We start from the raw sequence: 23,652 nt of genomic DNA on the forward strand, positions 1-23,652 counted from the left end.
TTCTTCCAGAAACAAACATCTACAGAGCTAAATTGTGACAGAACATCAATTACATATTTGTCATGGCACAAGGCTGGTGCTAGAGACAAGCTGGGATGAGGCAAAGCAAAACAAGAGAAAAGCAATGAGATCATGAGCTTGTGGTGATTGCTGATCAGCAGTTGCATTTTTGTTGGCATTCTGAGAGGGAAAACAGCAGAAATTGATTATTAGAAAGCATTATTTGCAACATAAGTCCTGAAGCTGCTGTAAGTTAGTGGAGCTGGCGGGCTTTTTTTCATACAACTTAAAAACATTTTGTCACATGTTAAAGAACTGAGCTGTAACAGTCATTACCACAGTAAAATATTTTATTTTCAAAAACAAACCAAATTATTTTTAATCTTTCATCTGTAATACTGATCAAACCTATTTACAATTAAAATATTTTACAAAAATATCTTTTTAACTTAAAAAAAAAATATAAAAAGAAGGCATAAAGATTAAGTCTACAAGAGTTAAATTCTATTCCCAGAAGATTTTGGAGAAATAGTCACAAACAGATTCTGTGATGCATTACAGTTTTTACAATGAAACATCCCTGGTATTCTGTAACAATATTTATTGCAAATATACAAAATTACAAAACATTAGAAATAATATCCTAATAAGGATATGAAGAAGTAAAGTTCTGTAGAGCTTACTGGGAAGCAAAGGGAGATTTCTAGAATTCCAGTTACTAAAAAGTAACTTGTTCTGTTCTCATCATCACAGTGTCTGTGATGAAAATCCTGATTCCTTACCTGCACACTGACCCCCCTTGTTTCTGTATCAGGGGCATCATGAATCCTTTTCACTAGGAATGGCTGAACAATAACCCCACCAAAAATCACTCTGGGCCACAAGTCAGAAGAGCTCAGTGACTGCTGAGTCAGAATGGTATTTGGCAATTAATACTGAAAATAACCTGTCAAGCTGGCTAGCAGTGATGAAGTTCACAGGCACTTTCTGTTTGCAGGATTCCATTCAAGAAGGATACAGCACTAAAGCACTCACACATTTTAGAATGCCTGAACCATTGCTTTGACAACTGCAATTTCTAAATATTCCCTAATCTAGGAGTAGATGGCCGTAAAAGACATTTTGAAAAAACACCTCATGTATTTAACACCAAGATAGTGACTACCACTACCTGAGTAGGCAGGATCCACTAATTAAATTTCATATTAGAACTGGTTCACTGTGGCTTGTTTCAGTAATTGTAAGCATTCCTTCAAAAGTTTCTATTTCCCAATCATTGCTTTAAGGTATTCAAGTTTATGCTCTTCAATGAAGTCTTCTACAATATGCAAAGCTCCAATTTTCACCAGCAGGAGAAGAACTTCTTTTGTTTCATCACTATTTAAGAATAAAATAAAAAATATTTAAAATATAGCAGCACTTTTATTAACCTGTCTAAACTATAATTTTTGTTTCCTGACCTTGGCTACCCTGATCATCAACAGCAAACAATGTCAACCATCTCAAACTCTCACAGTAAACAAGGACTGCTCAAGTGCTCCTTCACGTTAGACTCCATCTTTTCTTTTAGGTATATATATATATATATATATATATATATATATATATATATATATATATATATATATATATATATATATATATACATGACATGAGCATACTTTAAAGTGTCAAATATAAGGTGTTTAAGGAATTTTAAAAAATTTTAACACAAAGTATTTGGGGAAGCACTTGAATCTCAAGGACAGCCTCATCCATCACCTGTGGTTGTCCTTGTGTAGCGCACGGGCACATTGCAGCAAGTGCTGGCTGAAGTTCAGTAATTCAGGGAGAGTTGATCCACCCTTGAGATCTTGGAACCATCTTTCTGGGAGGCATGCAACCACCTGTTAACACAGTATTTGGAAAAAGTTTAACAAGCATTTCAATATAACCAAGTCACATTATTTCTGACAGGAACCTTCTGGCAGGTTCAGTCATTATTAGCGTGTTTTTTCCTTTAAACCAACATTGATTATCTCTCTAAGTAGTTATGCTTAAGAACCTACAGACCAGTATTTGCTCTAAAATGGTCTTATGCAGCAAGGTTGTTAAAAGAAAAAAATAAAATCATATTTTATATGTTTACATTTTCTTTGTTTTTAAATATTCCATCTTCAGTTTTGACCCCTCTTCATGAAAAACAAAAGGCTTTGAGCATACACCCTCCTGGAATGAACATTATCTTTTACCTTATTACACTTTTTGATGTTATCTGGCCCTAGAGGTGTGTTCAGGATGTTCAGCAGAAGGTACCGATTCAGCAGCTTGCTCAGGCCCAAATCACGGACCTTGTCTTCCTGGACAATCCCATCCCAAAGAACAACATTGGAGAGCAGCTGCAGTAATGCAGAAACAAAGAATCTGTAGAGCTGCTGGCTCTAAGTGTGCCAAAACTCTTTTAAGTTTCATAAAAGAAAAACATAGAAAGGTAATATGTGCATCCAGTACAAATCCTCAAACTCTAGAATTTACACTCTTCAAACTTCTGGTCAGTTAGCCACTAATAAACTAGAGTAAATAACCTAATTAATTTTACAAGTGCATCTATCTGTATGTATAGATACACCTGTGTATGTCTATACATGACCTCCCAAGGGTGGGAAGAAACTTTTACCCTTCTAGGGGGTTTAACAATTTGCTAAGTACAGAAGGCAACTAAACAAACTGTCAGAGAAGCAAAGACAGAAGTGAAAAAGTTACATCAGCTGCTCAGGACAAGACGACACACACACTGTCCCTCATGACATGATGATGCTAAAGTTTGTGGCATCACAAAGGTTTTTTTGTAGTTCATCAGTATTATTAGGCACTGAGGGTTTTTTTCTGTTGCCTCTATCACTATAAATCCTTACAACTGTAATTTTTGAGTCTGGTGTAAGGCTGTGTTTGTGAAGGTAAAACACCTTGAGGTTAAGCTACCTGAAAATTAACCTGCTCTGAGCCAAGGAGGAGGACAGGCAACACGAATAGCAGGAAAACTGAAATATGGTCTGGGATGTTAATGTTTCCAATGAAATGAATTTCAGAGAGGACAAAGAGAACAAATCCAGCCCTATTTTCTCTACCTTAACAGCTGACCAAAACCGTCTCTCTTGAAATTTTGAACGTAGTGATGACTTTTCTTCCACAGTGCTGGTCATAGGAAGAAAAATAAAAAGTTAAAATAAAGATTATTTTTTGCTGGATTTAAAAGAAGATAAACAGACATCTGATCTCTCAGACATGGATGTCTAGATGTCTAGTATTTCATCTACATCTGTAGGGGACAAACCAAAAATCCAAACTGAAGAGAGTCAGAGGGTTAGCTTACCTTTTAGGATACAGAGGAATAAAGACATCTTCCTCTACAGATTTCTTCATCCTTAGGACAACCGTGTTCATCAAATCCTATTAAAAAAGAATTATTAATGTGTCCTCAGAAGAAAGACTTCATATTCCATTTGTTACAACCTCAGAGGTTATTTAGTTCTTCCAGAGGTCTGATATCTTAGAGATAAGTGCAGCTGCCATTTGTATATAACACACATTGAGACCCTGAATAGAAAATAGAAACAGCGGACAAATCACAGCTGTAATTATCTATAGGCTTGGCCTAGAGGATTTTGCTATATCCATAAGCTATATCCCTAGGCGAGGCCTGTTTTTGCACATTAATCTGCAAGGCAGCAAGAAAACTGTACAGATTAAAATCAAAGCAAGTTATACACATGGGATCTCCATTAAAAGATGTTAAATTCTATGTAAAGAAAAATCACCATAGCTAGGATAGCATGCATTTTTGAGCAACATGTTTTCAGGTGCCATAGATTGCCACCTAGCTTTTTTTTTAAGCCTATTTATTAAAGTTCTTGTTAAGATCAGTTGTATCACTTGACTTAAAGCCGTGGTTTCAAAACAGCAGACTTTGGAAGGCATAAACATTTTCTTTAAAATATTTCTTTTCATACTCAGGGCCCAAACATCCATCCTGTTTCAGCACTTAATCCATCCCATTTTCACTAGATAAACTTCCTGATTTACATCAGAATAAACCCAGAATCAGGCTAAGAAGGGCTTCCTAGAGTGACTGTGTATATAAAAGTAATTATTAAAGGATTGCTAGGATTACATAGTAGTTTTCCTCCTCACCAATTAACCAACCTTAGGGAATTCTCAAGTTTTAAAATTCTAGGCCTACTTTATAAATAAATGCTTAAGGGATGCACCACTGAAGCATTACTAGCATATAAAGCTCAAATTTGAAAAGATAATTAAATGCAAATTATTATTATTGCAGTGAAGGAAGATTAGATCTACAAACAGATTCTGGATAGATACAGGCAGAATTTTTCTACTGACAGCAGCTGATTTCTGCCTCATCATCTTCAACAAGGAGAGCATCAGAGAGCTGGAAGTTTAACTGTTAAATCATCTAAGTGGCAAAACAAAAAAGTAATCAGAACCAAACAGCTTCAGGAGAATGTTCTCAGTACCCAAAGGAGCACACATAGAAGTACACGGTGGGTGAAGTTCCCCTTTCTCGGTACCACAGCTTTTACCTCTCTTGCTCGGCTGGACTCGTTTTTGGCAAGGATTTGTTTTCCAAAGATGTTATTGCAAAGCTGTACGAGGTTCTTTGTCTGTGAAGTAGATAAAGGATCCCACACGCTCTTCACAAATGCTGAAAAAAACAGGAATTTATTTCATTCATAATATGCAAGTTACTTATCTGCCCTATTTTCAAGCCATTACAAATGTAACAGAAGTAAACATACAAAAAGCTCAGCCTCTCACAATAATTTTGAAAAGGCCACCTCAGCCCCACTCTGTGGAACTACACAATCATTACATCTTAGAGCACTGTGATATCACCAATGTTATTTGATATTATCATTTTTATTTAAGGTTTGATTGTGTAGCTGCAGTGAATGATTTCAATACAATCTTATCATACCTGTAATTTTGGGAAGAACAGTTTTTTCAATCACTCTAGGCAAAACTTCTTTATCATGATCATCATCTCTTTTTGATTCAGATACATTTTCTGCATCGCTGAATTCTTCTATAGCTCTGAACCAGGGCATCTCTTCCAACTCTGTAAAATTCTGCTGAAAGATGAATCCTGTTAGTCGTTCAGCTGTCAGCATTAACAGAAAAGCTCAATCCAGCAACACCCAAATTCCCACTTAATTTCAGCTTCACCCTCATCACTGAATGGGCCAAAAGAGCAAAACTAGTTTTAAAGCTACAATTTAATGGGTGGGATTCTTCAAGTGTCTTCGAAGAACCCAGGAGAACTGTTTTTACAGGAGGTGTAAAAGGGGCTGGAGGTAAAAGGAAAGGGGAAAGTTAAGAATATTCCACAATATGCTTCAGTTTTTGAGACAACACAGTAGCTTTCTTAATTTCTAATTCACTGTGCTAGGTATAGGAAAAAAAAAATCATTCTTCATATTAATACATCATACACACACAGATACAATTTTTAACAAAAATGTTAGCTGATGCACCCACCTCAAGAGGATTCCAACTTATTAAATGAGCTCTGATCAATGGGTTTAATAACTTAGGCAGGCAGAAACTGATGTAAGCATCACAGTAAGAGTCAGGAAACTTCTCTTTCCATTCCTGGAATTTCAACAGGATTTTTCTGATGTCACAAAAATCTGCATGTACATCTTCAAAGATTTTCCTACTATCCTCTAAAACGTTATCTATGGATAATATTCATTGGGAATAAAAAGAAACAATCACAGAACTTATTGAGGCATAAGCTGAAGGGTTTATGCATCTATAGGACATAAAAGATATTTTTATGAGAATTGCATTTGTTATCTATCTTTGACACACCTGACATTGAAACGGTTTAAAAGCAGCTCCCACAAGAACCCAGAGAAAAATAGTGTCAGAATACCAAGGCAAGGTAAGTTTGTTCATGACCTTTTCCACAGATTTATATAACAACTGTATTTCAAACTTTGTTACAGAATGATAAAATTTCAGGCATGAAAATCCTTCTGCTGTTATGTTAAGAAAAGTTATTATACCTTTCTCTCCTCCTCTTCATCCATTCACTGAAGATAATACAAACACTGTAAGCAACCTTTAATTCACACTCCAGCTTTGGGAAATAAATTGACTGTACAAAACATGTTGCAGCACTGCACTGAGTACTACCAGATCAGCTCTGGCAGAATCTGACAGAGCTAACCTCTAGTTTAAAAAGCCATGTAGAGTGCTGCCACCACATAACTGACACCACAAGAAATCTACAACCATTCATTCATTCCTCCCAAGTCATTAGTCAGAACTGCCTGAGTGCATTTTTTTCTACAGTGTGCAAATAAAAATATGGAACTTAAATGAAGTATTCCTCTACTTTTTCTTAAAAAAAAAATCATTGAAGAAATATCAACAAGAGATCTTGTTCTAGTACATCACATTAGGACTGCCACCAACCTTTGCTCTTCTGGAACTCGTCCAGCTCTGTGGGAGTCAGCTCCTCATCACTGGACAAGCCCTCGTGGTGATCTCCTTCTCCTGAGCGCTCCCTCGCCTGCCGCCTGCAAGCCCTGCATTTGGGAATGAACCCAGATGAGTTATCCTCTCCTGTGTCTGCAGGAGACAGCTTAAAGAAATAATCCAACTTCAAAAACTGTACTTAAAACAAGTCATGAGAACAGCCTGAGGAGAAGCAATGGGGGAGCAACAGTGACTACAGAACCAAAAGGACTCCTAAACTGTGGAAATAGGAGGGGATTTGGCAACTGACATCCAAGAGCTTAGAGCAACATCTCTGACCTCCCCCATGAGCCATGCAATAACCTTCCCTACACTTCATCACCACTGATGAGGCTAACAACTCATCCCACCTGCAACACTGAGCATCTGGTGTTGAACTGTATTTACTGAGCTCTCAGACTATCCTGCCAGTCCTGGATCACTTGTTCAACAACCCACAGGAAAAAGGTGATAGCACCCATGTGCCAGTGGTGTTCCAAAAACTATTGACATGGCATCAAGAGAAACAGGCTGCAAAATGGCTTGAATTTCTACCACAGGAAAATGATAAATAATATGGAAGTGATATTGCATAAATACTTTTAAACAGTTATTCTTATCAATTACCATTAAAAGTTAACTGCTGTGAGAGGAAATTATTCTTATTATATCACCTTTCCTCCAGTAAAATTTCAAGGTACTTGCTGCTTCAAAGTATAGTTATGACTTGAGGTACCAACTATAAAACTTTCAAAGCTCCCAATAATATTAAAAAAAAAAAAAAAAGGTACCAATCTCTGAACACTGTAACATCAAAAATGCAGCATCTGTCTGACCTACACTGATAGTAGACCTGGGGCAAGAGGTTGATTTGCTTCACTCACCATCACCTCTCCAGCAGAAACAATTCTGCCCAATTTTGCTATTTATACAGAATATAAAAATATATTTCTGTAGAAGTTAATATTATTATTAATTAAAATAGGAAGAAAAAAGCTCCCTCCTAATTTTATCTCACTTAAGACTTTTTAATTTAAAATATCCAGCTCTATTAACATTCAGGTTCAAATCAATATGAAGAGAATGACATTATAGCATAATGGCTTCCATGTACTTCAAGTTCTGGAAAGCAAATACTGAAGTATTTTAGTGTAATCTCATTTAGTAATCCTACAGGTTTACATTCATGACTGCAGGAATAACAGGAAGTCAATGCACAGCACATTTATCAGTTAAGTGCATCTCTGTGTAAGAGTTACCTTCGATGCTCACACATTTCCAGAACTTGTGTCTTCTCACCACCTTCCAATTTGCTTTTCACTGGTTTGTCATTCCCACCTGTAAGACAGAAACAGCCAAAAATAAAGTGGTACATTTTTAAAGTTCCTGTTTTATTTTCAAACAGGAAACAATCAATCTCCTTCTATTGTTTTTTCAGTTTTTTTTTTTTTTTTAATTTGGAAAATAGACAACAAAAGAACAAACCTAATCAAAACTCTAACAGTGTCCAGAGTAAATCAGAGTGAATTCCTTGTAGCCTTAATAACTGGCTGATGTGCAAAACATGCCAAAGAGAAAGGGTGTACTACTACTGAAGTACTATCATGTAAGAAAAAACAGCCTTTCCACTATATTAAATATAATTAGGAACATAAAAAACAACGCTATGTGCTGCTAAACATGCAAGTGCAGTCTCATTTGTAATGAGCTGGAGGTAAAATCATTTTAATAGCAATTCTTATTATGTCATTACCCTTCTCTCCTTACACCTGTTGTCAGTTTGCCAGCCCATTTTACAAAACCATCCAGGCTGCTACTTTCTCATCAGCAGTTTATCCCCTCAAGTGAGAAGACTGAACCCATATGATTTAGTATTTACCAGGATCCAGTGCATCTGCCCTCCATCTGTTCCCAGCAGCTCCAAGCAGATTGCTCTCAGCTTTGCCTGAACAGTTTTAAAGGGTTTTGGAGGTCTGGTTTGTTTGGGTTTTTTAAATAGCAGCAGCCAGAGATTCACACAGCATATAAACAATACCTTAGTGAGGAAAGAAAATATGAGCTGAGAAAACTGTACTAATTTTTCCTACAGTGACTGAAACACAGTCTTCTTTTAGATAAAATCCCTACACAGAGTAGCTTCTCTCTTCATGCTCTGCCACATGGGTGTCACCTCCTGGTTTGAAATCTCCCATCTGGGCACACATATAGCCTTACAGACACCCTCAGGTAAAAGTGATGTTGCCAATTACACACTCAGCTTTTTCAGATATTCACAGAATTCAGTAATAAGCAAGCTTTCTCCAACTTGAGACCTACTGGAAAACTGACTCACATTTTTCATTTTAAATATTGATGGGAAATTGAAAAATTAAAAATTGACAAGGTACTTGGTCACCTTATATTTAGAGAAATTAAGCCAGAGAAAAAGTGTCATGGGCATTACTGAGGTAAGAATTTCAAATGAGGTACAATATAACACACCTACTGACAATGGGAAGGGGAAAGGGGATCAAAGGTGAAAATTAAAATCATAACCCAAAAATGAACTGTATTTCTGCTCAAAAACAGAAGTTATTTTCTCACTGAAAATCTGAACTTTGTACTAACTTGTCAGATGCTGAATATAAGCAGATTCATTTTTCAGCTCCTCCTGCCTTCGCTTCGATACTCTCATGGCTCGTTGCTGCAGAAGGGCATGCACAGCCCATTCCAGCTCATTAATGTCCTTCAGCTGCAACACAGCAAACACCAAACAGGCTTTCAATTGGTTAAATCTCACAAGAATGAACAAAAACCAACATCCATGGGTTTTTTGTGGGGATGTGAAATTAGAACAGAAGCATCATAGATTGACAAGTAAGTTCCTGGTCATGTGAGTTTTCAGGCTGAAAACACAAACTACATGCCAGTTACACATAAAGGACTAAGACTTCATACAAAAGAGTTCACCAGGACACCACTGGTGTCCATGGTTTTACTGCAGTTTGCTTTTAAGGCACTAGCCACTGAAGAAAATGTATTCACTAACATGTCTTCTGTTTAAAGTTACCTGAAGAAATTCACAACTGCGAAGTGACACAAAATTAAATTAAAATTAAATTTGATTCTGATAGAACTGATTTTTAACTGCGTGGTATCCCTCATTTTTCACTGACAGGATACACCTTTATCATCTTAAAAAAAAAAAAAAAAAAGAGGAAAATATACATACTTTTTCATTCAAACAGTTTATCAAGTTTTCTACATATGTTTTCATGGTCCTGTAGAATTTGTAATTCAGAGCTGCATCTGAAGACTTCTCCAGCTCCTGGACAGACATCTTTGAGCTCTCAATATCCTCCATGTATTTTTCATACTCTCTCTGGTGGGCACGGTGCACATCCTGTAAGGATGTTATCCTGAAAGAGAGAAACCCAGACTATCAGAACTATTGCCATCTTAACAGCAGATGTACTCCAAAACATTTCTCCCATTATAATCACATACAAAATCTTTGCCTGTGCTTATAACAGCACTTGCATTTGACCTGAGCAGCACTGAAAGATTTACCCATGCCAACATTTACAGGGTAGGAACAACCATCATGCTTTGGTGACCCAAATGTCATTTATATGGTGCTGGTTTGGAAAGCACCACAGGTATTTTACCTGGACTCTTCAATACACCACACTTTCCAAAACCATAAAAGCCAAAATTACATGGTATCACATTATTAAATAGATTCTACCCAAGGTAATCTGGTAAAAACTACAGCTCACATCAACATGTCCATACCAGTTAATAAAAAGCTGCATGGACAGAAGTACCTGTAGTATTCACAATGTGCTCACTATTAAACACAAACCAACTGACAACTCTTACTGCTGAGGGACAAACACCAAGACATGTAGCACACAAACATTTACATATATTACAACTCTGCTTTCTCTCTTTTTTACCCCTTCCCTCCTTACATATCCCAAGTGTTTGCTCAGTTTGAGCAGTCTGGAACAGAATCAAGGCACAGACCACAACTTATTTTACCTCCCTGAACTAAACACTTCCCAAAGAAAACAGATTAACTAAGCTATTGTGTTCTATTGTGTTACCAATTAAAAAGAAAAAAATATTCATTTATTTCAACACTTAATATGTTAAAAACATGTACAAACAAAACAGGTTTGTACCTACACCAAACACATTCCCTCTCCCCTTCCTGCTGTTTCCCAGACAAATTTCCCACTCTTGACAGCTGTATTCTTATGCTTTCTTATTTGATTCTGTACATAATTCTGTACATCAATTCCCTTCAGGTGATTAAAGCTAAGAAAGCATACAATTCCACAAAAATATTTAGTCCAACTTAGTTTCACTTCTCTAAACAAATGCAGCAATGATGGTCTGTACAAAGCAAATATTACACAGAGTTTGGTGCAAGTTCACAGCACAATTTATGTTTCACTTGTATTAAGTTACTTGTCTAAACTTATCTGAACAGCTGCTTCCCAGTGCTGGGAGGGATGACAGGGGATGGCTTACCTTGGGATGCCTGACCCCAGCTGTCCTTCCCACACACCCTCTAGGAGGTTCCCATGTCCACTTCAGCTGCCCACACAGCAGCTGAGCTGCCCAAGAAAAGTCACAGCCTAGCACACAACTAAAGAAGATCCAGGCACGCTCTGAACAGGCTGTAGAGAACCTGGGCTCCTTTGGGAAATACTGGGCTATTTTTGAAGCTGGTATAAGAACTACCATAGGAGAATGGAGAGTGCCAGCTCCACCTGCCCCCAGTGAAGTTCTTCTTGCTGGGAAAACAGGCCAAGGCTTCTGTCAAGAACTACCAGTAACCATAAAAAGCTGCTGCCAAATAAAAGAATTTATGTTCTAATGTTCAAGTTGACAGAAACACTCTTGGAAAGTCCAAATGCTGCCCTGAAACAAAGTATTGCCACATAAAGTAAAAAATTTGTAGTACTCCATTAGACATCATTACACTTGGTAACAACCCAAACAAAGCTCAACGCTCCAGAAAAAGAGTAAGACTTTAAAGCTGTTGCCTCATTCTGTGACAAAAACTCAGACAAATAGTAAGTTAAGGAGTTACCTTTCAGTCAGTCTCTTCTTCACAATTTCCAAATTCACAGGTGGTAGAGAAACAGAGGTATCAAACTTGGGTTTGGTTGGCTGATATTTACGCACAGAGGCATCATCACAAATTTCCTACAAAAATTAAGTGTCAATTTTTAATACACCATTTACACATTTTCTCCCTTTGCAACTCTACAGATCATCAAGACATACCATTTGAATACTAGACATCTGATACAAAGACATATATTTCAATCACAAAAAAATCTAGACAAAACCCAATCAAATCAAGCATTAAATCCATAACTAACAAGGTCTACAGCTATAAACTGCTGCTGTATCCTGAAGAGTAGAATTAACTTTTCCATAAGCAAGTGGAACATGAGGACCTAAGATCATACTGGATTTGAACACAGTCTCAATAGGATGTAACTTTCTCTCATTCCTCTACTCCCCAAATTGGAAAAATTTCTACAATTGTCAATACTGACTTCAATAAAGAGCTGGTTATTCAGATACTCCTATGTCTGATCCAGTGTAAGTGATCCAAGCCAGAACCAAAACTTCCAGCATATCAGAATATAGTTAGTTTTTGCCAATTACTTACTGAGAAAAAGACAGCATTCTCCTTAACTGTGAAGAGATCTCTCAGATTGCCAGTCAACAGAAATTTAGCAGAATAAAAGAATAATTTTTGCTTTGCAACTTTGCAACATTTGTATCATTTGCATACTCTTGTTTTCAAGATCCCTTGCACAGCAGCAAAAAAATCAGAGTTCAGAATTTTCTTCTCTGCTTCTTGTGATCTCTTATCACAACAGATATCTGCCTCTGGGGCTGACACCACCACACTGCTTCTCAACAGCCAGACAGAGATTACAGATTTTCATTGTCATCTTCCCGTATTTCTAATCATCGTTCCCTGAAGAATCGGGGAATAACTTCCTAAGATCCTCCCTAACAAGAGGGCAGAACAGAGATACAACAGTATTCCAGACAATCTCTCTTGCCTATAAGCAAAAAGCAACTTCCAATGGTTAGGAAAGCATGTGTGTCACCTGAGAGAGTTTAACAGCTTTCTTTATTTGCTGCTCTTCCCACTTGGCTTCATCGTCACTTGATGCATCACTCAGAGACACTGGAAAGTAAAACAACTGTTATTAGATCCAACTACAGCCTTTATTTTTCCCCCTCCATCTAAAGCAACAATGGGTCTCCCAGCCAACACTGAGAAGTGATACAGCAGATGAAAAACCTGCAGATGGAAGACTGCAAAACTGAAAGGCAAGGAAGGCTTGGAAAAGGCTACTGGGATTTGTAGGATTCACAGTAATATTAATTCCCCCAAGTGTTTCTCAGACAACTACTACTGCAGTAGGAGGCACACAAACATCTTGTTTTTATTTCTCAAAACAAAGTTTACATGCATAATACATGTAAACAAGAGTGTAAGTATAGACCAAGACATGACACCCAACAAACCCTTGAGCATTCCAGAACATACACTCAACTATAGATACAAAAACATCTCGTTAACATTAATCTGAATGGCAGATTCTGCTCATAGATATGCATACCTTATAGCCCTTATCCAAATAATTAAGTAAACCTGTGCTTCATAAACAACACTATAAGCAGCTCTAAGGGAATAAAAACAATGGAAAAGCCAATTATGTTTTGCATGCAGTAGGTTTGTTTACTTCTGAAGGACTAGAGTGAGGGTTTGTTTGTTTGTTTTCCATATTTGAAATTTATAATGTCAGTGCAGGAAGAGCACTTAGAAGGCCAGGCCAGAAGCAGGAGGCAGGGCTTAGAGTAACTTTATTCACAGTAAATGTGCCTCTTACAAGGCCATTTTTTTGCAGTCAACAAGGCCAAAAATAATTTTGTAAACATTTCTCAAAGTATCCTGCTCCACCACCAGTGAGACCTAAACCAGGTTTATGACCCATATAAAGAAACCTCAAGTACCAACTGCACAGCCTTTTTCCAAGAGCCCTGAGGAGCAAGGGCTTACTGTGCAAGTCCCACGTGGCTCCAGAGACTAAAACAAAGCCTCTGGGAGAAACAGCATAAACTCACCCATGTCTTCAGTCATCCTCTGCCTAAGAGTTCTCATTTTAGGAGCAAAATCAAGATTCTTTGTTTCAGATTCATCTTCACTCTCCAAATCACTGCTTCCTCTTCTCTGAGGGACCTGAGGACTGTTTGAAACATCCAGGGCAAGATAATCAGCCTCTGTCCTGGCTAAGTGACGCTTCCTCCGAGCAGCCTCAACCTGAGCTGCACTGGGGATATTGCCTGTATCAAAGAGAGAGAAAATCTAAGGAAAGACTAAAAGCAACATTCTGTATCTAATGCCAATCATCAACTGTTGAGCACCACTGTACAACCCTGGATACACAACACAAGATGGTTTTCTACAACGGTTGCCATGTAGAATACAGGGAGATGAAAAAGTGGCTCTCAGCCCTCAAAGTGAGGTTTTATTTTCACCTCATGAAGGGAATTGTGCATCACTAAAGAGAAAATTTCTGCTGCCTTTCTTCTATAACCAGGGCTCATAATTTCTGCTCCCTTCCCAAAACCAGCATAGAAAGACAACAAATGTTTGCAACTAAAAATGTGGGGGAACCACTATTCTTCCAGAAGGGTAGGTAGCCCTGACTCAGGATAAACAGATGCCAATATCTTCGGTGGTTTAAGCTTAGTGGAACTCACCTCACCTAACTTGTCATGTCCTTCAAACACAAAATGTTCTAAAACAGCTTTCTTGGAAAAAAAAAAAAAAAGAGAAGAAGCTAGGGAACTAACCTGGTGATAAATCCTTCCCCCTCTGTGGAGAGCTGGATTCATTTTCAGAATCTGAGCTGTTGTAATCCTCATTCAGTGAAGAATAAGTTTCATCCTCATTGTCCTCATCCTCTTCATGAGTATCTTTGGTGTTGCCAACTCCAGGCTCCAACTGACAGATTTCTTCATTACAGGGGAAAAAAGTATGATCCATTATTTCAGTTTCAGCTGCTGGAATATGATGTGCCATAACTGGTTACCAGAAATTATTTACACCTTGCTGCAGCAAACACTGGTCACATGTCTATCTCCACCTGTTCTCATCAAAACATGTCAAATTGTAACATTCCAAGAGAGTCACAAGCCAATTCTTGTATTGAATAAAAGCATCTTTGATGATGCTTCCCACAGAAAGACTACGAGTCCTTCTGAGACACAGAGTGTATTTACATGCACAAAAGCAATGAGATCAGCTCTCAGATAACAACTAATTAATATTCTGATTGCTCACAGCATATTTGGATTCTTGACTTGAAAAACTGCATTTAGAAAGCAGTCTTAGTTAAACTATAAACATTTTTATCTATCTTGTCTCCAGTTATTATCAAATGTTTTAAAAATACAGATTTCTCTTCATCTGCCACTACACTTTCAGTAAATCATAAGATTAATGAACAACAGAATGTACCACCTTTTATAAGAACATTATATACTTTTATAAGTTACTAAGAAAATTTACTATCTCAGCTGAATCACAACCTCAAAGGGAATTATTGCCCAATCTCAATCTAATTTACTTTTATCTACCATTAGCAAATATGGTATATCTGTGAATTGACAGAGGTGTTAAAAGGGGAATACATAAAGAGAACTTTTAGATGCACTTGTTTCTAAAACACACAAACTCCAAATATTCAAACAAGAGAGTTACCACAGAATGGTTTGGGTTGGAAGGTACCTTAAAGATCATCTAGTTCCAATTCCCCTGCCATGGGGACCAGATGCTCACAGCCCCATCCAACCTGGCCAGGAACACTTCCAGGCATGGGGAGCCCAGCCTCTCTGGGCAACTGTATTTCAATGAAACTAGGGATACTACCAGAATAATCTAGGCTATTGACTGAATTAAATTAAAACATTTAAATGCTGTAAGAGCACACAATTTATTAACCTTCATCAGGCAAAATGTTACTAAGCTCACATTTTCCCTCAACGCCAATATTCAGATCAAACTGCAATCGGACAGCAATAAGCAGTGGATACCTGGCCCATAGTTTGAAAGATATGATGCTGAGGTAAAAACTTATCAAAACTTTGTTAACTTTGATGTTCATGGTTCTGCAAAATCAATAAGAGCCTCCAAGTTCTGATAATCTTTTACCACGGTCAAACTGAAAATAATTTCAGCACAAATACATCATAATTATAAACCTGTAAACTAACATTGTAAGTATAATTCTGGGTTCAATTAACAAGCAAAAAACATCTAACGGCAGTATTTTTACATCACTCTTCATGTATTTCATAAAATATTTAGCTAAAAAAAGTACTTACTTTTGCTTTCTTCAGCTTCTGTCTGTACAGGCAGTAAGCTTTCCTTCTTTTTAATTCTAAAGGTTACTTCATTGAAGGATGGCTTTTTAACTTTAAAAAACTCTTCACCTAGCAGATAGAACAAAGTGATTCTGAGTAACATTCATAAAGCCAACAATATACACACATATATGTGTATGCACTGCATGCAAAAGTGCATGTAAACTCTCCATGTGCACAGCATAACTTCTGAATCACAGAATCAATTAGGTTGGAAAGGACCTCTGAGATCAAATCCAACCTATGACCAAACACCAACATGTCAACAAGGCCATGGCATTAAGGACTATCTATGTCCAGTCTTTCAGTTCTGGCTGGATTAATTCTAAATATTACAGTAGCTTTATCACTCATGATCTATCACCTCTTTGGTAAAAGCTGCAGCTCAGCCTCCTCTACACAGCAACACTGCACTGCTGAAATGCAGGGTCTCTCTGTAGATTGTCTCCACCAAGGTGGCTACATTCTCTTATCAACCACAACAGTAACAGCCCAGAAGTGTCAGTTAAACATACAAGTTTCATTTATTTAAGCTTGTTCATCATAAGCTTGTTCAGTCATGGAAGCACACAGTACTTGTTCTCTCTGATTTTCTCCAGTTCTAAGAAGATTTCAGTTGTTTTCAGCCGAAAAAATGTGGACATACATAATTGCCAAAGTACTTTTCACAGAGTGACTGAATTGTCAGGGTTGAAAGGGACCTCTGGAGATCCCCTTGGCCAACCCCCCTGCCAGGGTGGGGTCACCTGGAACAGGTGAGACAGGAATGTGTCCAGGTGGGCTTGGAATGCCTCCAGAGAGGGAGACTGCACGCCTCCCTCGGCAGCTGTTCCAGTGCTCTGCCACCCGTGATGTAAAAAGTTCTTCCTCGTGTTGAGGTGGAACTTACTGTGTTTTAGTTTGTGGCCATTGCTCCTCATCCTATTGCTGGGCATCACCGAACAGAGTCCGGCACCATTCTCTCGCACCCGCGTTCGAGATGGGTCTAGACGGACTGATCTAGACGGACTGATGAGCCCAGCTCTCTGTCTTCTCCAGACTAACCATGCCCAGCCCAGGTTTTGGTCCGGGTTCACCGTGCAAACCCTCCTGAGAGCCCTTCCCCTGACAGAGCACGGCTGGGTGTGTTTACAAAGACAGGCAGGAGGGGCTCGCTAAGGCGGCAGCCCAAGGCAGAGCCTGTCCGCTCCCGCAGCTCTGCGGCTCACACACACACTCGATCCCTCCTCACCTTCCCGCTCCTCCTCGCCGCCGAAGCTCAGCAGCTCCTTCCCGGCCCGGCCCGGCCCCGCTGCGGCCCCGGTTCGGCGCTGCCCCGGGCCCGGGCCCGCCCCGGCTCTGCGCGCCCGCCCGCGGGGGCTGCGGGCCGGCTCCTCCCCGGGCAGCGCCCGCTCCGCGCCGGGACCGCCCTCGGCCTCCGAGGGCTCCGCTTCCCGCTCCGAGGGCGAGCTGGCGCCCGAGTCCGGGGACGGGGCTGAGTCCGGGGATGGGGCTGCGGCCGGCTCCGCCTGTGGCTCCGGCTCGCCGTCGCTGCTGCCGCTGGAGGCTGCGCGCCGCCGGCCGCGGAAGTTGCGCGGGGGACGGCGGAACATCGCTGCCGGAATCGCTACCGGGAATCGCTACTGGGAATCACTCCCGGGACCGCCGCGATTCCAACGTGGGGCCCGGCGCGCACGCGCGGTGACCCCGGCACGCCCCGCCCGCGGCTGGGCGGGAGCTTGGGAGGGACGGAGGGGCAGAAGGGAAAGGTGTAAAAAAATGTACAAGGCGTTTTTTGGTGATTCATTGATGCCTAAAATGTAACTTGTTGGACAAACCCTGAGCCCCTCAGTGCCGGGGCTGCCGTGCTGGGTGGGTGCTTCCCCCTCCTCCGCAGTACCATCGAAAGTTTGTGGAGTTCTGGTATTATAAAATATCATTTATAAATAACGTATGATAGTATATTATTTCAATATGCAAAAGTTATTTGGCGATAATTATTAATGAATATTTATAGACTTTTGTGATTGCTATGTATTACGTAAATGAATAGTAAATTGAACTGTAATTATTAATGCCTAACTACGCATAAATAAAATAGCTGTTTTAGAATTAGTAGTAACATACTAATAAAAACAAATAAATACACTTTTTAAGGCCAGGTTGAAGGGAGCTCTGAGCAACCTGTCTACTGGAAGTTGTCCCTGCCCATGGAAGGGACAAATGGAATTAGATGACCTTTAAGGTCCCTTCCAACACAAGCCATTCTATGGTTCTGTGATTATTATAAATGTAAAACTGACTCTGTAGCTTGTTGTCAAAAAGTAATCACACATTTTTTCCCCCTTCCTCAGGCTGAGCTCACAGAAGGATCCAGGCAGGTACCAGTGCTGGTGGAAGAGAGGGGAACATATGGCTGGGAACAGAAGGAAGGTGGGAATGTGACAAGTGATGACAAATTGGTTTGCTTGGAGAGAAGTTGTGCTGTAGCTTGTACCAGCCTTTGATTTCTGCCGTGCTGACTTGAGCTGTGTGTGATTTGCTCTGTGGAAAGAAAGTGCATCCCACTCCAAATGAAACCATAAAACCAGGCAGAGCAAGTCCTTCAAGTAAGCCTTTGTGTCCCAAGAGAAGTATCCAAGAATAGCAAACGTTTGAAATGTTCTTGCTCAAATCGCTCCACCTTTCTTTTCTTCAGCTGTAATATGAGGATACTAATATTAACTTGCCTCAGGAATCTTGTGAAGAAAAAGCTGCATTTGTGAAGTACCAGTTACAGTAAGAATAACATAAAAACCCAAGAGAAAATAAACTAAAATATATTTTTATTCAGTGCTGCTTCTGAATGATTATTAAATAAAACCCAAGGCTACTTAGTGAATAAGGAAGATTATAAAAACTTTAAGAATTCAGGAAACACAATTCACTTTGCAGCATTATTCATTTTCTGCACTGAAAAAGGGTGGGGATCTGGTGGAAAAATAAAGTACTTATGTAAATGCTGAAATTAAACCTGTCCATGAATTTGTGTTTAAATTGACTTATTGCAGGCTCTGATTCAAAACTGCCTTATTGCTGTGGAATTGATATGGATTTCCATGGGTAGTTTCTCTGAGTGAAAAGTGAAGTCAAGAATGGTCTGGAGATGACCACGTATCTTGAGTTGCTCCCTTGCAACCTGGGCAAAGCAAAGTTTGCAGATGTACATTTACCTGGAATAAAGCCCATAAGTTTCCTGTTTCTCATTTACCCCTCCAGGACTGATGAAGGCTTCATCATGCCAAGGAAAGCAGGGAGTTTTACCAGGAGCCTTTAACATCCTTATAATAATGTCAGACCTTCTTGCCTGGCTGTGTCTCTGTATTTAAGTGTTTCTTTTTAATCTGATTTTAAATCCTGTCAGTCTAGTGAGCACTACTCAGGCAGGACTGAGCTGGCTCCTTGTAAGACAAAATGGGCCAGGACCTCAGCATGGCAGAAACAGGGGACACAACCCTTGTACTCTTTGTCTTTCCAGCAGGTTGAAACTGCCATGCTTGCCGTTGTCCCTCCAGTTAATTTGCTCACTAAGTGCCCAGATACTGATCTAGGCAATGGCATCCAATCCATTATGATCCCAGTTCAGAAGAAGAAAAGCAAATTCAGCCTCAGCCACACAGCACAGTATTTCTTGGAAGGACTGCCAATGCCAGGTGCTGATGGATTTATCTTGTTAGGCAGTAAAAGCCCTTTTCCTGGCACTGCTGACACAGAACAGAAGGATAATTTTGCCTTAAACTATTTAGCCATGAAGGTTAAACTTAACAGATAGCTTAGGATTTATTGGTCACAAATATTAGAATAATTTGTTCTTAAGTATTTTAGTGACTCTGCAGCCAAAATTCCTCTGGGAAATGAATTTTCAGAAAGACTTGGAGTAGATCAGTGAAGTAGATCAGCAAATTGTTATAGATTATCCTTTCCGAAGCAAGAAGCAGGATAAAAGCAAGACAAACCTTGCATGAAAATTCAAGTGAAGCATTAATGGCTGACAGTATGATCTCTTTTCACACTCCATTGATTTCAGCTCTGGCTTGAACTCTGTTAAACTTTAATGTCAATGTAAGTTACAAAGTTACTTGCTCTGACAGACTTACCTCTGGTCAAAACAACTTTCAACTGCAAAAAAACCCCTAAACCTAAGAGGTCAACTCTGTTTTGGGGAAAGACTACAAAATTAGATCTGACCCCCTGAATGCAACAAGTTTGCCACTGATTCGAGGTACCGCACAACCTTATTACTTGCAGCTGGTGGAAGAATTTGCCTTTGCTCCCGTTTTTCATGGAAAAGTCCAGCAGGATGTCAGGCAGATGGGGGCAGCAGCACCTCAAGCTCTCAGCTTTACACCAGGCAAGCAAGAGCTACAGCCAGGGGAAATTTCTGTGTCCTGTCAACACAGAGCTTTTGCGTAGACTTCCATAAGCCAGGTTAAAACCACAGTGATCTCTTTGCCCTTTCAATGAAACCCTGTTTTTATTAATTATGTTATAAATCATAAACTCACTTTACTGTTTTACACTCCTTTGCATATCTTTATCATAATATGTACTTGTTTCATAGCATGCCTGCGCCTTTCCAGAAATCTGTGAATCTGAAAAAAATTCCTTTTCACAGCAACTCACAAAACATTTTGAAATCTGAGATTTATTTCAAATTTTCCACAATATTTATGTTATTTGTCCCTTAAAAGCAATGTGTAATTCCAGACAAACTCACAACATTCAGTACACAAGAGGTACACTACTCAAAAGTAGTACTGGTCCTCAGAACCCAACTGTATGTATGAAATAACAGGTTTTTAGCACCTAAAAGTGAAATATTTGGGGAAAAGAAACTCACATTTGTAGCAAATGCAGTAGGGATCCCAGCCTATTGGGATCAGAGTGGCTTCTTGGCTTGCATCAAAACCTGAGCACAGAGAAACAAATGTGTCTGAAATGAACATGCAACTCTGTCTTACCGAGGTGTTATTTACTAATTGTGGCATCAGGATTGTAAAATTGCAGCAAATAACCTTGCTTAACCCCATCACTCTGCTATTGTCAGCACTTGGCACTTGTGAAATTCCTGTGTGCTTGAGCGTTTCTGCCCGCCTGCACTGCAGCTAGGGATAGCAAATAAAACCCTTGTGTCTGCTCAGCAGTTGGCAAAGTTTTATTTGCAATAATTCAGTCTGCATGAGTCAGCACTGCCTCCCTCCACAACATGGTCTGGCCTGTCTGGAAAGCTGCTTTCTCTATGGTTACATACATGTTCTGTAAATCTCAAAATAATTTCAGTGCGGTAGGCAAAGAAGCCTTTGCCACACTGAACAAATACAGTTCAGCTCCCCATCCCCTACTAAATAATATCAGTGCTTGGCAGGGAACAAAGTTGGGACATGAATATTTTATTTCATACAGCTATGAAGTAATAGAAAATCCTGCAAAATGAATACAGTAGCCATTTGTTATTTTAAAACCTGTGTGGGCTTCTAGTTCAGAAACCAAACCAACACCTCTAGAAGTTCTATTTTTGATGCAGTGTGTGCTTTGTGCCTTCTACACCTTTTTGATAAATTGTTACTCAGAATCTATATCAGAAATGCTGTCTTGTTCTTGTTCTGTTAGGCGTGGAAAGCAAATATTAACCTGTCCTTCTGTTTATCCTGTTCTGTTTTTTTGCCTCCATTTTTAAACAAAGGTGTGGGTTAAAAGACAGTATCTAGCACTTACTCAGAAGAAGGAAAGCAATTGGCACTGCTGTAAATATGGAACCTCCAGCAGCACTGAGTGAGGGCTCACTGCTTATCTGTTTGCTGGAGAGCAAAAAGAGGAGGTGGAAAAGAAAATGTAGCATGAATAAGAGAGTTGAATCTAATAAAGGGGTCAGAGCTGTCACTCATCAGGTAGGTGTGGCTGTTCCTAAGTAGTTCTTTATAGCTGGGACAACAAGCTGGACTCTCCAGATGAGGAAATGCCACTCACTAGGAAGCAAAATTAAACAGGTCACTACAGGAGGAATGTGTGCAGGTTGCTATTGAGCAATTACTGCTTTTTGACCACTCAGAAATAGTTGTCACTTTACGTCCCTTGGTCTCTGACCAGTGCACAAAGCATAACTTATTCTTGAAATTACTGATTTCTGGTGTACATTTGGTCCTGGTTTAACTTTATGTATTTTAAACATACATTTACAGGAAAATGTCTGTCATCAAGCTTTGACACTGCCTGGTCAGAGGGCTTGGACAGGGAGAATAAAGCATTCGCTTCTCTTCCTGCAGCAGAGCAAAGAAAATAAGCAATATTATGGAGCAAACTAAGAGCAGAGAAGAAGTCATGTTACCTTTTGCCACTCAGTTCAGGCTAAGCAATTTTATTAATGATTTTTTTGCTGTCAGTGGAGATCTTTCCTTATTACTCTAAAGATAGGAAAACTGCTTGTAACAGAAAACTGAGACAGAGTACAGATAATGGTCAAAAAGTAAAGCCTTAATGTGAAAGTTGAGTTGCTAGTAATAGGAATAGTTTCTCCATTATATCTCCTTATAGTTCTTCATTATATCTTGTTAGGTTTTGCTGTTGTGTGTTGGTTTTGACACAGACATGACAAGATCACAGAACCATAGGATGGGTTGAGTTTGACCTTAAAGGTCATCTAGCTCCAATCTCCCTGCCATGGGCAGGGACACCTCCCACTAGAAACCCAGGATAAAAAATGGTACCATAACAATCCTAGAGGATGAAACATTGCTTAGAGTAAACCTTACTTCTTTTCTGCTCCTCCCACACTTTTCATCTTAATTGGTCTCCTCTGAGTAGCTGTTGTGCTGCAAGCCTGCCCCTATGTCTGGAACAAGCCTCTATCTTATCATGCCTTTGGTTTCTCCTCCTTTCAGCTCCCTTTTCTATTATCAGTTATTATTAAACAATTTCTCTTACTTTAATGAATTTTTGGAACAAACTAAGTTATTCCTGCAGTTTAAAGTTTCTTTGCTACTGTCTACTCCTTGCTAGAAGGGTACTGTCAGCAGAAGGGACTTTTATTTCATCTGGTATTTGACACCAGCCCCCAAAACCACATGTTGAAGCTTGTAAAAAGCACTTTTTCCAAACCTGGAGATGCCCAAAGGCAGTATCTGCAACAGTGCCTGTAGAAACTCCACCTTCATAAAAGCAGTGTTTTTCTTTTGAACATGCTTTGCAGTAGTCAAACTCTGAGTGGAAACAAATTTCATTCTCCATTTTAAAGATGTAATACTAGTTTGTGCCTTGGTCATTACTAATAAAACATCTCTGTAAGACTCTTAGGTTGAGTAAGAGTTCAGCTTTACTTCAAGGATGCATTTTTTCATAGCTGACACTAAACACTGTATGTCTACATACTCTATTTCCAAGGAAGAGTGGAGGGGCTGCTGCATTCAAATGTGTCTACACTACAGGTTGTGAGTCTTCCTCCTCTTCCTGATAATTAACTAATCTTACAGATATCTGTTTTTCTAGTATCTCTGATCAGCTCCAGTTCATTGTAATAATGCAGATGCATTGAATTTGTGTAGAATCAGAACACATAAACCCTTGATGTGCTACTTTTTTATACCAGGTTATCTTGCTAGGGAGTCAGCTGAATTTTTAATTCCCTACAACTCCTCCCTCCCCAGGCAACAGGTCAAAAGAGGT

At 39.3% G+C, this 23,652-nt stretch overlaps 1 protein-coding gene across 2 annotated transcripts; it reads right to left on the bottom strand.

The window, feature by feature from the left end:
- Positions 1-340: 340 nt before the first annotated feature.
- On the bottom strand, positions 341-17,567 carry GCFC2 (GC-rich sequence DNA-binding factor 2). Of its 2 annotated transcripts, none has more exons than XM_059468934.1 (18): positions 17,207-17,567; positions 15,937-16,044; positions 14,404-14,565; positions 13,672-13,890; positions 12,648-12,727; positions 11,606-11,721; positions 9,734-9,920; positions 9,130-9,253; positions 7,782-7,860; positions 6,481-6,593; positions 5,536-5,735; positions 4,976-5,126; positions 4,581-4,702; positions 3,353-3,429; positions 3,108-3,174; positions 2,232-2,378; positions 1,762-1,886; positions 341-1,377 (listed from the first exon to the last, which is right to left on the bottom strand). In XM_059468934.1, the coding sequence occupies exons 1-18, from the start codon at positions 17,565-17,567 to the stop codon at positions 1,263-1,265; spliced, it is 2,553 nt and encodes an 850-aa protein (XP_059324917.1). In that variant the 3' UTR covers positions 341-1,262. The 2 variants fall into 2 exon arrangements, with proteins under 2 accessions (XP_059324917.1, XP_059324916.1); XM_059468933.1 differs by having other exon boundaries at positions 4,976-5,129.
- Positions 17,568-23,652: the final 6,085 nt, after the last annotated feature.

The sequence above is a fragment of the Ammospiza nelsoni genome, chromosome 3, assembly GCF_027579445.1.
Source record: "Ammospiza nelsoni isolate bAmmNel1 chromosome 3, bAmmNel1.pri, whole genome shotgun sequence".
Lineage (NCBI taxonomy): Eukaryota > Metazoa > Chordata > Aves > Passeriformes > Passerellidae > Ammospiza > Ammospiza nelsoni.